General features: G+C 32.9%; 1 protein-coding gene across 1 annotated transcript; it reads right to left on the bottom strand.

The window, feature by feature from the left end:
• Positions 1-7,961: 7,961 nt before the first annotated feature.
• Positions 7,962-13,038, bottom strand: LOC143584289 (mitochondrial Rho GTPase 2-like). The gene is made up of 14 exons (XM_077066374.1): positions 12,815-13,038; positions 11,993-12,125; positions 11,715-11,864; positions 11,371-11,547; positions 11,031-11,282; positions 10,864-10,932; positions 10,456-10,511; positions 10,171-10,252; positions 9,822-10,033; positions 9,618-9,687; positions 9,426-9,538; positions 9,193-9,325; positions 8,928-9,114; positions 7,962-8,132 (listed from the first exon to the last, which is right to left on the bottom strand). Exons 4-14 carry the CDS (start codon positions 11,410-11,412, stop codon positions 8,056-8,058), a joined length of 1,293 nt encoding a protein of 430 aa, XP_076922489.1. The 5' UTR covers positions 11,413-11,547; positions 11,715-11,864; positions 11,993-12,125; positions 12,815-13,038; the 3' UTR covers positions 7,962-8,055.
• Positions 13,039-13,873: the final 835 nt, after the last annotated feature.

Genomic DNA, 13,873 nt, shown 5'->3' with positions numbered 1-13,873 from the left:
GAAAGTTTAGCATGCATAAGAAGTCTAAGAAACATTTTTAACATGAGAAATATATAAAGAATTATAGTAATTATGCTAACACTAGAATGATTATTATCTATTCTTGATTCACTAAATCAATGCCCTCTAGGATCCTTCGTATCCTTCGCAAAATATGCCCCTTTCGTATTTAATCCTATTCCAAGCGTGTGTGTTCCATCCAAATAATGATATTCAGATATCGAGCGGGCCAAAAAGTTTTGAAGGGCATGGTTGCTTTTCATACGACTCTAGTACTTAGGAAGTACGTAATATAAATAATTAATATCATATTGTTAAATATATAGTATGTAATTAAAGGTCATGCAAAATTTTATGGATGCATAGCTGACTAGATAGTCATATCTTGTTAGAACTAGAACGTCTCCTATATATCCATATTATCTATAGAAAGCTTTATTTATTTTTTAATTATATTTGTTTTGTTATGAAGATGATATACATTCATACATACTCATACTCATGTATGTATGTATGCATACATGACACTACAATATATGGACAAAAATTATTAGGAAAAGATTTTCCAAAAGGAGGGAGGATCTAGTACCATTGACTAATGATGTCCCCACGAAACGAACAATATCAAAATGGGACCATTGGTTTTTATTACCATGATTTTGGATTTTGCAAATCCAACCCCCTGCTGCTTCTGTCTCCTGGCTTCTCTGTATTTATCAAATTCAACTAAGTACCAACGCTGATACATACAGCCCAAGGCACATACTACACACAGCAGAAAAATCTATCCGCAGAGGTGCGCATCCCTTGATTTGCTTGATTTTTGTGAAAATTCAACCACATACTAAAAACAGTTAGTAAAATCTAAGTAACCAGGTTCCTTGAGTAAGCTGGACAGTTTGGCTTTGACAGTTCACAGTTTGATGTTTCGAACCATTTTTCACGATTATTAGAGTTAGGTACTGTTTCAGTCAAAACAATACTTGGATAATTATTTTGTGTTAGAGGTTATATAATAATAAAGATAACTCATACATAATATATATGTACATACGTATATATGAAAATATTTAAATACAAACAGTTGCTAACATGCGAAGGATTAAATATTGATGGTAATAACTACAATAAGTTGTGTAATAAATTTATAAGCTGTGAATTTTTGTTGTGTAATTATTTATATATGTTTTCGTAATATTGCTTATATACACACACGAACACGTTATTATATGCGTATGCTGCGTAATTTTAACTGGTTGTGAATTACATGCCGTGTGACCCGAATCTTTTAATCGCATGCTTATGTCATATCATCATTGTAAATGCTATAAAAGATTATTGGCAGCATTATTCAAATGTTATAAAAGATTATTTATAAGCAACGATAATATTATGCATATAAAAAACATACCTTGTAAGAAATCAGAAGATCAACTAGAAAAATACGGACCCAAACCGAACAATAATTGAAATAATAAACAGTTGAATAATAGGCACTAACAAATGTCGAATATATTAAGAACATTGAAGAAACACATGTTTACCCATTAATTGAGTAACAGAGTAGTGTGATCATAAATTCATAATGCATACACCAATACTATATTAGTAACCATGGATAACACATGCAATGTAACCATCAATTCATACATAAAATTAATTTCAGTTTCACATGCAGTAATACAACCATGATTGCAATGAAGTGTAATCACTTATAAATGTAGTGTAATCACACACAAACACTATACTCAGACTCTTAAGAGTGCACAGATGGTGAAATTGCTAGCACATACACTTAAGTATTATCAGTAACATATGCAATAATGATTAAACTAGTGTGTGATCAATAACACATATAGTGTAATCATCAATGCGTACATTATATTAAGAATGCAAACACAATATTAAGGATGCATACACATTATATCATTAATTCATTATATGTATTAGTGATTATCCTTGCATATAATAACTAACACACGTGATGTAAAAAACTACAATGCATGCAGAATACTATAAACACATTACACGCTATATCATTAACTCATGTAATGTATGTAGCGATAATTACACCAAATTATAATTAATGGCACATAATACATCAGTGCATGCATTTTAAGATATTGTTTCACACTTTCACCTATTTACAAAAATTTTATTTTATATAGTTTAATCATCAATACATATAAAATACTATAGAAGTTTTACTTATTTACAGTATCATCAATTACATCGTCCTTCTATATCTTTTTAGTAACGAACTACTATTACGTGAATTAAATTCTTTTGATGTAAGAACGGATAGTGTAGATGTGGTTGCCGATTGCTCTCATGTTTGGAATTCTCGTTTATATATACACGTAGTCCATGGTTTAAAATACCAAGAATGATATATTTTGCTTTGGAAATCTATTTCACTTTAAATATTTGTACTTTTGCTACACCAATTCGTACGAGACGCAAAGAATGCTGGCCGCATACCTAAGAAGATATAGTGAGGATAATACACCAAAGTCTACTTGCACAAGATCTTATAAACTTTTCCTGTCATGATCCTCCTTAGGTTTTCCTTAGACTCACTTTTAATTAACGTCGTTCATAACTACCGTCAATAACCGAGTGAGCCTTTCTGAGATAAAATTTCAACTGTTTATACTGATTTTGACGCTACAGTCTAACTAACCCAAGAAAACTGTTAAGGAGAATACTAACTATTGTTTCCCGTTTGTCTTCTGTTTCGATATAATCGCTACCTTGCTTATTAAAAGCACTTATATCAAACTGAGAAAAAAAATCTATATTTATAATAATAAATATTAAATAAATAATAATATGATAATAAGAAAAAGAAATGTTGAATCCAAGTTGAATCCATTTCAGCCCCCCCTCTCAAGAAAGAGTAAAATAATTAAAAAGAGATAAATAATAATAATAATAATAATAATAATAATAATAATAATCTACATATCCTAATAAAGTAAAATAAATGCACACACTTGTTATATTTTGGTTAATTCTCATAATTTTTTCCCTCCAAAACTAATTTACCCTAATATATGTAATAAATCAATAATTATTCATTTTCCTTTTATACTATATTTATATAATATTTATATATTTTTATAAATATAAATATTAACATATTATTTTACTACATATTTCAAAATACTTGGTAAATTTTAAAAATCAACAACAAATCATGTTTCTCAAATGAAAATTGTTTCGGGTTTTTTTATGGAACTTAAATTTGATATTATGGGTCAAAAGTTGGTAAATAGATTATTTGGTACAAGTTAACGACATTTAGGTCAAAATTTGTTACGAGTCAAAAATGAAAATTTTGAGTATTTTTAAAAGTTTGAGAATGCAAAATAGATTTATTGTCAAATTTGTTATTGGTTCAAAGTGTTGACTTTGAAATGTCAAAAGTATGAAAGTTAAAATTTTAAACATGATTCAGGTTTTAAATTTATTTTTAAGGGCATTTTTTAAAATAATCAAAAAGTTCGGGATTTGGCAAACTGACTATTTTTCCCTCAACTATTAAAATGTAAAAAAAGACTGCGAACACTTTCGACATACCACCCCCATGCCTATTAATGCTTCTAACTTTTATCAATTTTGAAATATTTATGTTAACATTAATTTTTCCTTCAATGGTGATCAGAACGTTGTATGGGAAGCATGTCATGGAAAACTATGTTCAAATGAAACAAAATATTCACAAAATTGGATGGGTTAGCATGTTATTTTTTATGTTGTCATTATGACAAAGTCGAGAAGTCCTCTAAAACTTATCAGAATCTTTTTCATGGCGTAACTTAAAAAACATAGCTCTTGAAGAACATCCATTGTTACAATTTAATGTTCTACTTTCCTTTAATGAGTGGTAAATTGATAAATATATATCAATAAAGGTAACGCTCCTTTTGTATTTAGACTGAGTGGTTATGTAACATCCAACTTTTGTTAAATAAATAACAGAAAGTTTTGTTAATAGTGTGTGTCGTTAAAGTAGTATTGTGTTAAGTGTTTGGGAAGTAGGAAATGGGAATGGGTGGTGGGACCCATGAAACCCCCTCTATATATAACCCAACTACTTCTTCCTTTTATTTTCCTTTCTCATCCAAACACACAAACACACACACACACACACTCAAGAAACACGCACATACTTTCTCTCTAGCACTCGGATTTAAAATCCAAGCCAAAGAAGGGTGGAATCTCGTGTTTAACATCGTCAAACAACAAGAATCACGTCCAGATCTACGTATTGTCCAGATCTGAACTCGAACCCGAAGCAAAAGGTGGGTTTCGGTTTAAATGGTTAAGTTTTATGGTTAGAATCGTCATGCAAACAGATATAATGATAGATCGGGTTGTAAAATGTAAGAAAAATATAAACTTGGTAAGTTATAACCTCTCGGGTGCACTTTGTGATAAAAAGGTGGTGTTTGGACTTTGAGAGATGGGTTCAGGATCAGGTGCATGGGGTCAGAATGTGTCAAAAGTTGGGAAACAGTAAAAATCAGGTCCTGAGGAAGAGCCACGAAGTAAAATGACTTAAAAATGGTAAAAGCGAATAAAGGCAGGCATTTCGCTTCGCTCAGCCATGAGAAGCGAAACAGGCATTTCGCTTCGCTCAGCCATGAGAAGCGAAACAGTCCTTTTGCTTCGCTCAGCGATGAGAAGCGAAACAGGCATTTCGCTTCGCTCAGCGATGAGAAGCGAAACAGGCATTTCGCTTCGCTCAGCGATGAGAAGCGAAACAGGCATTTCGCTTCGCTCAGTCATGCGAAACGAAACAGTTCCATGCGAAGCGAAATTCTTCCATGCGAAATTTTATAAAATTTATTTTCTGATGCATTTTTGTTTGGACTTTGAAACAGGCATTTCGCTTCGCTCAGTCATAAGCCATGCGAAGCGAAAAAGGCTATTTCGCATCGCATGGCCATGCGAAGAGAATAAGGTAATTTCGCATCACACAGTCATGCGAAGCGAAACAATTTCATGCGAAGCGAAACAGTTGCATGCGAAGCGAAATTCTTCCAGCTCAACCTCAGCCAGGGGCGCTGCCCCTTGGACCCTGCTAGGGGCTGCCGCCCCTAGACCCCGCTACTAAGGGCGCTGCCCCCGGACCCCCGTTAGTTGAGGGTGTCATTGACTTAGATATAAGAAGTAGTAGTAATGAATATTTGACACTCGTAATGCGTTATACAGTTAGCCATGCACAGCTAAAGAAGGGCATAACTATTAACGGCGAGAGAAACCGACTTCAGGTGAGTTTCTAGCCCCTTTATCCGTTATGTTTTTTGAGCTGTGTGTATACTCCTTTGTGATAATTGTTAATACACTTAACTTAATTGGTAAGTGTATGATATGTGTATGTTATATGTACGACTAAGTATTGAATGTTATTATGGAATGTTTATACGAATGAATATGTATATATACGTATATCCATGACCAGAAGATATGTAAAGTATGCATGAATGAAAATGAATGTACGAATGAGTGACGTGACAGGTATGGTTATTGGAGACAAAGGGACCAGACCTTAAAAATATATGAGACAGAAGGGACCAGACCTTGATAATATCTGAGACAGAAGGAACTAGACCCTAATAATATCTGTGATGGTAGAGATAGAATAGCCTATGGTAAATCACAAGGCTTTATGAAAGAAAGAAGGTAAGCGTGTGTGCATGTATATAAAGTTTGTATGAAAGAAGTAAGAGTAAATAAGGTATGAATACGTATCTTCGGATGCGTATGAGTAAGGATATGAATGTATTGTATGTTAAATGATTAACTAGAACTCACTCAGCGTAGCTGACTTTTAGTATGCACGCAGGCAAATAGATTGAGGCAGCTGGCTTGAGGAGGGACCATGGCATGGACGGAAGAGATTGGCATCTACGAAGAAGTGTCAAGACTGTTTTAATTAATTATTTATGAAAAGACAATTTGTATGTTAAGACAAGAATGGATGTTTTGTAATGTGATGTTTGAAGTATTTAATTATTCCGCGAAGTTTTTAATTTACTCTGATTTTAGAACTGTGTTTATGAGTAAATCCAACACCAAAGTAGGGATACCGGGAACGGGGCCTTACAGGTTAGAACTACTATCGTATAAGAAGCTTTATTTCCGAAATTGGTTCATAACCAAAAGTCTTTCAATTATACATATATGGCACCGAGAATGAATTTTTCAATATAAAGAAATATTCTCGGGTACGTTTTTGCACGAACATTTTTTTATTAAGTTCATTTAAAAAAATAATTTTGTGATATAAATAAAATCAATTTATGTATACATTATATAGATACAAACATAGATGTAATACATTTTTTTCATATACGCTATGTAATTATTTGTTTTAATTATAATTTTATAATTTGAATTATCCCGTGTGTGACACGGGCTCTAAAACTAGTAATAATAATAATAATAATGGCCACCCCATTCAATGCCTTTAATCACTGACTGAGTGGAATCTTTGAAGAAATAATTGAGAAAAATGAAATCATTTTGGGGTCAACAACCAATGAGACATAGATACATAGACACCATCACCTCCACATTTCCATTCCAATCGACTTTTCTCCATCACTCAAAGATCAAAAGTCCCTAAAAATCTGGACATCAGTATCTTTACTTTCACCCCTTTTTCCTGTCTCTTTGCTGAAAAAACACAAACCCTAATAAATTGGTCGGATTATAATATCTATATTCATCCAAAACTCAAACCGAACCTAATTCGAATGACGAATAACCCAATTTGTAATTTGAATTCCATTTCATAACCGAATAACCTGATTTCGCATAAATAATATATAGGTTTTGGGATCAGTCAAAGTTTAAAGATTTTTTTTTTCTTCAATAATTTTGTGTTTTTGAAAACTTTTTAAATTCGTACTATTTATACAAACCCGAGTTCTGATAAGTTTACTCGAATTATGTATGCAAATTTTGTTTGAATTCGGTTAAAAATTTTTAAATTCAAATAACCAAAATTAGATTCGGAGCACTCCCTTGACATTCGAGGGAGAGTGTTAAATTTATATCGTTAGTTTATGTTAAAGCCCATCATTAACCCGTTGGCCTTAGGGCTTAGCTTTTAACTTAGAGACTGTTTCTCGTATGTGTCACACACATGATCCTTTATAATGTTAAAATACAACATACACGTACATCGTATGATATCATATCATTTCTTGTTGCTGATTACATTTGGTTAATCAGAAACTAATTTGAGTATCATACCCTAAATGAATGCATACGATCGATGTTGTAGAACTCGGGCCTAGGCGGGGATTAATAATTGCTAGGTGCCCCTAGGCTGATGAATTTTAGCTAATTGGTCTCATTAATTAGTAATCGAACCTAGTCGGCCTAAATTGGGTCAAACTGGACCAAATCGGCCTAAATCGGGCGTTTTAAAAAAATAATTAATTTTTTTAAAAAGCTTTTGAAGGCAACTGGGCTTGGTTTTAACCCGTTAACCCCAGTTGTTGGTTTTTCTCATTATTTTGTTATTTAACGTTTAATTGTTCATGTTTGAACTATACAATGTGAACCTTGAAGCATTTATGTTAACTTTTATATCTAATTTATCAAAATTACATATAAAATTTTCAATCTAATAAATCCCGGCTAATCTGAATTAATCGCTAATCCCTACCCCACCCCTCGACTAGCACCTTGTGAGTTTTACAACCATGCATACGATCCAATGTAACAATAACAATAACAATAACAATAACAATAACAATAATAATAATAATCATAATCATAATCATAATCATAATCATCATCATCATCATCATCATGGTTGCTTTCAAGATAACTAAGAACTTTAAGACGACAAGAGTTTCAAATAACATGAACAAATGGTAATGAGAAAATTGCAAAGATAAATATACTTGAGATTTGAACTATTTGTGTTTTTTGTACACTGCAGTTTAAAAAGGGTTGGAAAAAACCAATCAACCAACCGTTTATTTTGAATTGTATAGTACCGCGACTCGGGAAGATGTTAATGCTTATGACCTAACTGGCTGGATGGCTCTTCCTTGAAGCGTAGGCTCGGTATGCTGCCATTACTACTACAGCTGTAGCAGCTCCGACTGCAAATTTGTTGTAAAATTATATTATTAGAAAATACATACCAATATTGGGTAATGTTTTACCTTCAATGGGTAAAACTAATTTAAAAAATAACTTAAACAAGTGGGATGAGAGACATTTGATGCACAAAATAGTAAACTTACTTTCACACTTCAACCCCTAATACATATTATGTTATATATACATTAAATTATATATATATAGGAGAAGTATAGTTTGAAAACCCTCTTAAGTTGAGAAAACCCTATGTAACATCATTTTTTTTTTGTTACATGTAATATATGTTATTACATTTAATACAAAACATTGAAACATAAAAAAAATGTTTTGCTATTTTTTTAGTAATTTTTATATATGTTTTCAGGAGAGAGAAAATGTAAATAAACTTTTACATTTTTTATTAACTTTAATTGTGGACCACAAGATTTAATCTTTAATTAAAAACATGTGGTTTAGAATGGGTTTCTAGAGTTTTCACAACTCAAGTGGGTTTTTATTCTAACCTAACCCTATATATATATATATATATATATTACATATTTGAAGAGTACTTCTACCGCATCAAACTTTCTAAGAAATATCATTTTGGAACACATGATATATATTATCTCATATACATATAATTATAAATATATGCAAACTTAACTGTATGTTGTATATAAATATAATAATTAAATAATAAATGAGCCGAGCTCAAGTTTAAAAAACTATTCACGAGTCGAGCTCAAGCTTGGGCTTGGGCTTGACTCGTTTGCTATCTTGTTTAAGGGGAAGTGATTTTAATTTCTTTTTACCAGAAGCAAACATGAGGGAGCGATTAACAAGGCGGCGATATTGCTTCATGTTTCTTCCATATTCGGTTTCCGGGACACTCAAATGACACCGTTCAGCTGCATTTACAATTCTCCAAAAGATATTATTCATCTCTCTTTTCTTTGCGCTAATACGGATGGGTGCGTCTATTTTCATCTCCTGACAGATCTAGAGCAAAATTCAAGTGATTGTTAAATTTACATCATAAAACTTCAAAAATTATTTAAACAATAAAGCTTTAATTACTGCTTCTGAATCTCTGATTGCCATTGAGTAAGAATCCAAGTCATCCTTAAAAGCATGTACACCATAACCGGTATCTTCACCTCGCCTCGCTATAAGAAGTGCCGATGCTCTTTTTAAGGAATATTCATCCGAACTGTAACAACCAATCAGATGTTTTTTTATTAAATGCCTTTTAGACTTTTAAACAAAGTGTATGAGCGTACAACTTATGTTTACATTAGCATGAAGCTTACCTGTCGTAAACAAAGACTGCCACGTCACACGCAGCCAATGAATCTTTACTAGATAAAAACTGTTTGACATCATCTTCTTGAATTTCATGCAATATAAGAGTCTTCTTAGTTCCCTGATAAAAAATGAAACTTGTTAAGACACCATTGCCAAGCACACTTATAAAATCACAAAATTTAATAATAAACACTCACACGAATTTGATCAACAGTATTGACTGTATAAGAATAATTGTCAGCTAAACCATGAGCATTTTGAAAAGGCCTGCAAGTAAGAGTGTTTCATAAGATATAACATTAAAAGAAAAAAAAAACTATAAAGAAGATTTGTGGAGATAATAAATTCAGTTTAGAACATTTAGAAAAACGTTTAAAGAACAAAAGATTTTAAAAGTCTACCTTCCGACAAACGAACTTAACAGGGTAGACTTGCCCGCGTTTTTGGGCCCAAACACAAAGCATTGATAAACATGTCTGTCTGATTGTTGTTTTTTGATATCTAAGGTTCTTTTCCTGGTAACACGGAGTGCTGTTTTAGGATCATTAGAGTATCCCAGGTATATCAGATAGGCTAAACTTTTCAATGGATCCAGTAACGTCATTAGGTCCCACTGCAACCATGAATTTCATTTCTAAACTTGGTAAACCTTTTATATTTAAAAATGTGAGTATATATTCCGACGAACAAATGTTGATATAATTAGTAATTATATTAACACCATTTAAGTATTCAAGTTATCAGACGTACCTGAGCGAGAAAGCCAGAAAGTCTTATATCCCCAAATTCGTTTCTCTCCACGCTATTCTTGTAAGGAGCTTCATCCCAAGGACTGAAAAGAAACCATAATGCTTTAGAAATTAATATCTATTAGTTCAGAAGAAATGTTGACCTTATAATTAGTCAAATTAGTGTCATAACTCATAAACAAAGTACTAATATGAAAATACTTCATGAGCACTATAATAGGAACCAATTAAGGTAAACAAAAAAGCATGACTTGTCATGTTAAATTAAAAAAAAAAAAAAACTGACCTTTCTGGTGCAGTTGAAAACAGCTCATCAAGCTCAGAATCTTGTAGAGCTCCATCCTACCAGGCGAACATGTTTAAATATGAGATATATGCATATAAATCAATTAAAAATTTCAATATGCAGCCTTTACTTCCAAGGCAAATAATAGAGACAATAACTTCAAAAGCTAAAATAATAGGAATTTACTAGTTACTACAATGGCACTAGTCATCATAAATGAAGAAATTTGAATGTTAACATGAAAGTTACATCACAACATTATTAGAAGAGTAGTGGGAGTTTACTAATTTCAACATACACGAGTAAAGTTACTAGACATCTACTGAAAAAGTTATTGAGTAAAGATCCTTAATGTAGTTAAGAACCATTAAATAAAAACTAAGAATTCAATGTGAAAGAAATACGTACATTATTAGAATCAAACAAACGGAAAATCCCTATAAGGAAGTCCACAGCTTCACTAGTCAACTCAACACTCTACATGAAAACAACCGTTAAAAGATTATTATCAATATTGAATATCATATAGGAAATGCAAAAACAGAAATTTTACTTGTAATTAAAAAGAGCATAACCTGGTCAGGAGCCTTTTTAGATAGATCAGGAAGACTGTCTTTACGCAGTTCAATGTCGTCATTGTAACCGAATTTAAGCAAGACGGCCCACGTGGTCTCAAGGCGGCCTTTTTCAATAAACAGGGCATGAAGAAACAGGAATCCGGTTAGGGTAAGCCCACGATCATTGACCCCTTCCGGAACCCGCTCCTGCACGACTCTCTTAACTCCCACTATTTCAGCAGGTTGTAGAGGAGCATTGAAACACTTAACCTGTTATCAAAAAAAGTAGCTCGTTATAAGAAGAAAGTATGAAACTTTCTTGTTATGGACTTATGGAAGATAACAGAAGAAATATTACCTGAAATTCATTCAACTCACTATCATTTAATGCACTGTCCATATCATGATCACAAAGAATAAATATCCTTTTTAGTGCTCTTATGCATCGCGGTCACAGTGTTTGAGATTCTTGATCAAACAAGGGGGCTGTTGGATGAAGCACCGCTTTTTGTGCATAGTAAAACACCTCAGGTATCTACAAAACAAGATAAAATAAGCTCAGGTAATCTGGCAAACTGGCAATAACACAGAAAATTATGAACTCAGGTAATCTAATTATCTCTTCACAGAAAGTAATACTATTGGGCTTGACAAAATTGCTAACTATTATCATTGATATTGAAGTCAAATACAATAACATACCTGGACAAGATTAGCTGCAGAACACTCTATACAAGTTTCAATCTCCCTAAACTGTTGCATTATAGGAGCCATCACCAGCTCTAGACTCACCGGAAACTGTTCATCACGCAAATCTAGCTTGCAACCAACCACAATCACTGGCGCCTTCACCTATACATATAAACATAAACCTAAAAGCATTAATAAAGTCTCAGAATCTCCATCTGAAACAATTAATATTTAAATAGCATATAACATATAATTTTCTTCACTGTCATTAAAAATGAATGGATTAAAACCTTTAACCGACGAATTTCAGGAATCCAAAACGTCTGAAGACGATTAAGTGTTTCAGGTCTATCACAAGCATAAGTTATCACCACCGCGTCAGCTCGCTTCAATTCCTCCTCTAACTTAGCTTTACCTTCCAAACTACATTAACAAATCCTTGCACAAAATTAACAAACTAACAAACAACACGAAAATTTAATCAATTAAATCAATAACAAAACGGGTCGTCTTAAAAAAAAAGAAAAACATTTTTTTTATAAACGTGTCAAACGGGTTGTTTGCAGGTCCACCAGAATTTAACTAACAAACAACACTATAATTTAATCAGTTATATAAATCATAACAAAACACGTCGTTATAGAGAAAAAAAATCATTTTTGATAAATGGGTTGAACGGGTCATTTGCGGGTCGACCTGACTTTAACTAAAATCTGTTATATAAATCATAACAAAACGCATCGTTTTAGAAAAAAATAAAATCATTTTTTGATAAATGGGTTAAACGGGTCGTTTGTGGGTAGACCCGAATTTAACTAAAATCTGTTATATAAATCATAACAAAGCGCGTCGGTTTAGAAAAAAAAACATTTTTTGATAACTGGGTTAAACGTGTCGTTTACAGGTCAACCAGAATTTAACTAGCAAACAACACTATAATTTAATCAATTAAATATATCAATAATAAAATGACCCGTTTAACCAATTTAGAAAAAAAAAATATTAACTTTTAAATAATCGGGTAAACGGGTTGTTTTCGGGTCGACCCGAAAATAATATCCATTGGGTCTGTGTTGCACAATTTAGCCAGTCAACCCGACACGATTGACAACCTCGATGCCGTATCAATGATCGTGACCGGAACACCATCCGGATAATAATCCGCCGGAAGCCGAGTCGGCGGAAGAACCGGAGACACGCTTTCAGGAAAACTCTCCGACGCCGCCGCCGCGATTAAGCTTGATTTACCGGTACCCCGATCACCGACCACCGCCACGCGTACGATGCTCCGGCGGCCGGAAACCGGTGCTCCGGTTACTGATCCACCTGACATTAAACACCTACAAAAGGTAAAAATTAATAATTTAATCAATAAATAAGAGTGACTTATGATATGGGTTTAGATCGATTGCATGATGGTGATCGGTGTTAATGATTATTTATTGTTTGTACAGCGAATGGAATGAGATCTGTTGATGGAGACTGTGCCAGGGGTTGATTTGGTTGAAAGGTTATTGTTTAGGGGGTGAAGTTGTAAAGTAAAGGTTTCTTAGGGTGTTAAATGTTAATTTCTTGGTGATTTAAATGGCATGTGCGTTTTAAATTTGTTGAAATATGGGCTTTGTTTGCGAATCAAATAAGTTCGGCTCGAATCGTTTACACCACATCGGTTTTTAAGGGGTTCGGTTCGAACCGCTTACACCAAATCGGTTTGGTCAAATCTGTACATATTTTTTTAATTTATAATATAATTAATTGATGTCTGTTTATCAATACTAGAATTCGTATACGATGATAGAATAATGAGAGAGGTATCACAACCTAATGATAATAGTAAAGCGTTTAATCGATAATGCTTTTAAAATAGCCTTAGGCGGGGGAAGCTCAACCGACTAATAAAAAGGAATTTAGCCGGTACTAATAGTAAGGGATATAGTCGAAGGTCCTAAAGCGAGGACAACTTAACCAACTGATAATTAGCGTATAGCTAGTCATGCCTTTATAATAGTCGAAACAATTATAATAACAATAACAGTAAATTGGTTTAGCAATAACAATGGTAGTAAATTAACAATAACATTAATAATACTGGTAAGCTGGTATTTAGTTAGTCATCATGTGTAGATCACGGACGAACATATTTGCTCTCTTGTTTTGACCTAAATATTATT

Source organism: Bidens hawaiensis, unplaced genomic scaffold (genome assembly GCF_021521415.1).
Source record: "Bidens hawaiensis isolate Kalapana, Puna unplaced genomic scaffold, B.hawaiensis_p1.1 tig00032903_1, whole genome shotgun sequence".
NCBI lineage: Eukaryota > Viridiplantae > Streptophyta > Magnoliopsida > Asterales > Asteraceae > Bidens > Bidens hawaiensis.
The sequence above is the reverse complement of the archived record's forward strand: the minus strand, read 5'-3'. Positions and strand labels throughout refer to the sequence as shown.

What these genes read in the sequence shown, in the direction of transcription:
- LOC143584289 (XM_077066374.1), bottom strand. Translation starts at nt 11,412, where the DNA reads ATGGACAGTGCATTAAATGATAGTGAGTTGAATGAATTTCAG. An exon ending in TTTCTGGCTTTCTCGCTCAG is followed by an intron (nt 10,034 to 10,170) that starts GTACGTCTGATA and finishes TCATGGTTGCAG; the next exon opens with TGGGACCTAATGACGTTACT. An exon ending in ATACTGTTGATCAAATTCGT is followed by an intron (nt 9,539 to 9,617) that starts GTGAGTGTTTAT and finishes ATTTTTTATCAG; the next exon opens with GGAACTAAGAAGACTCTTAT.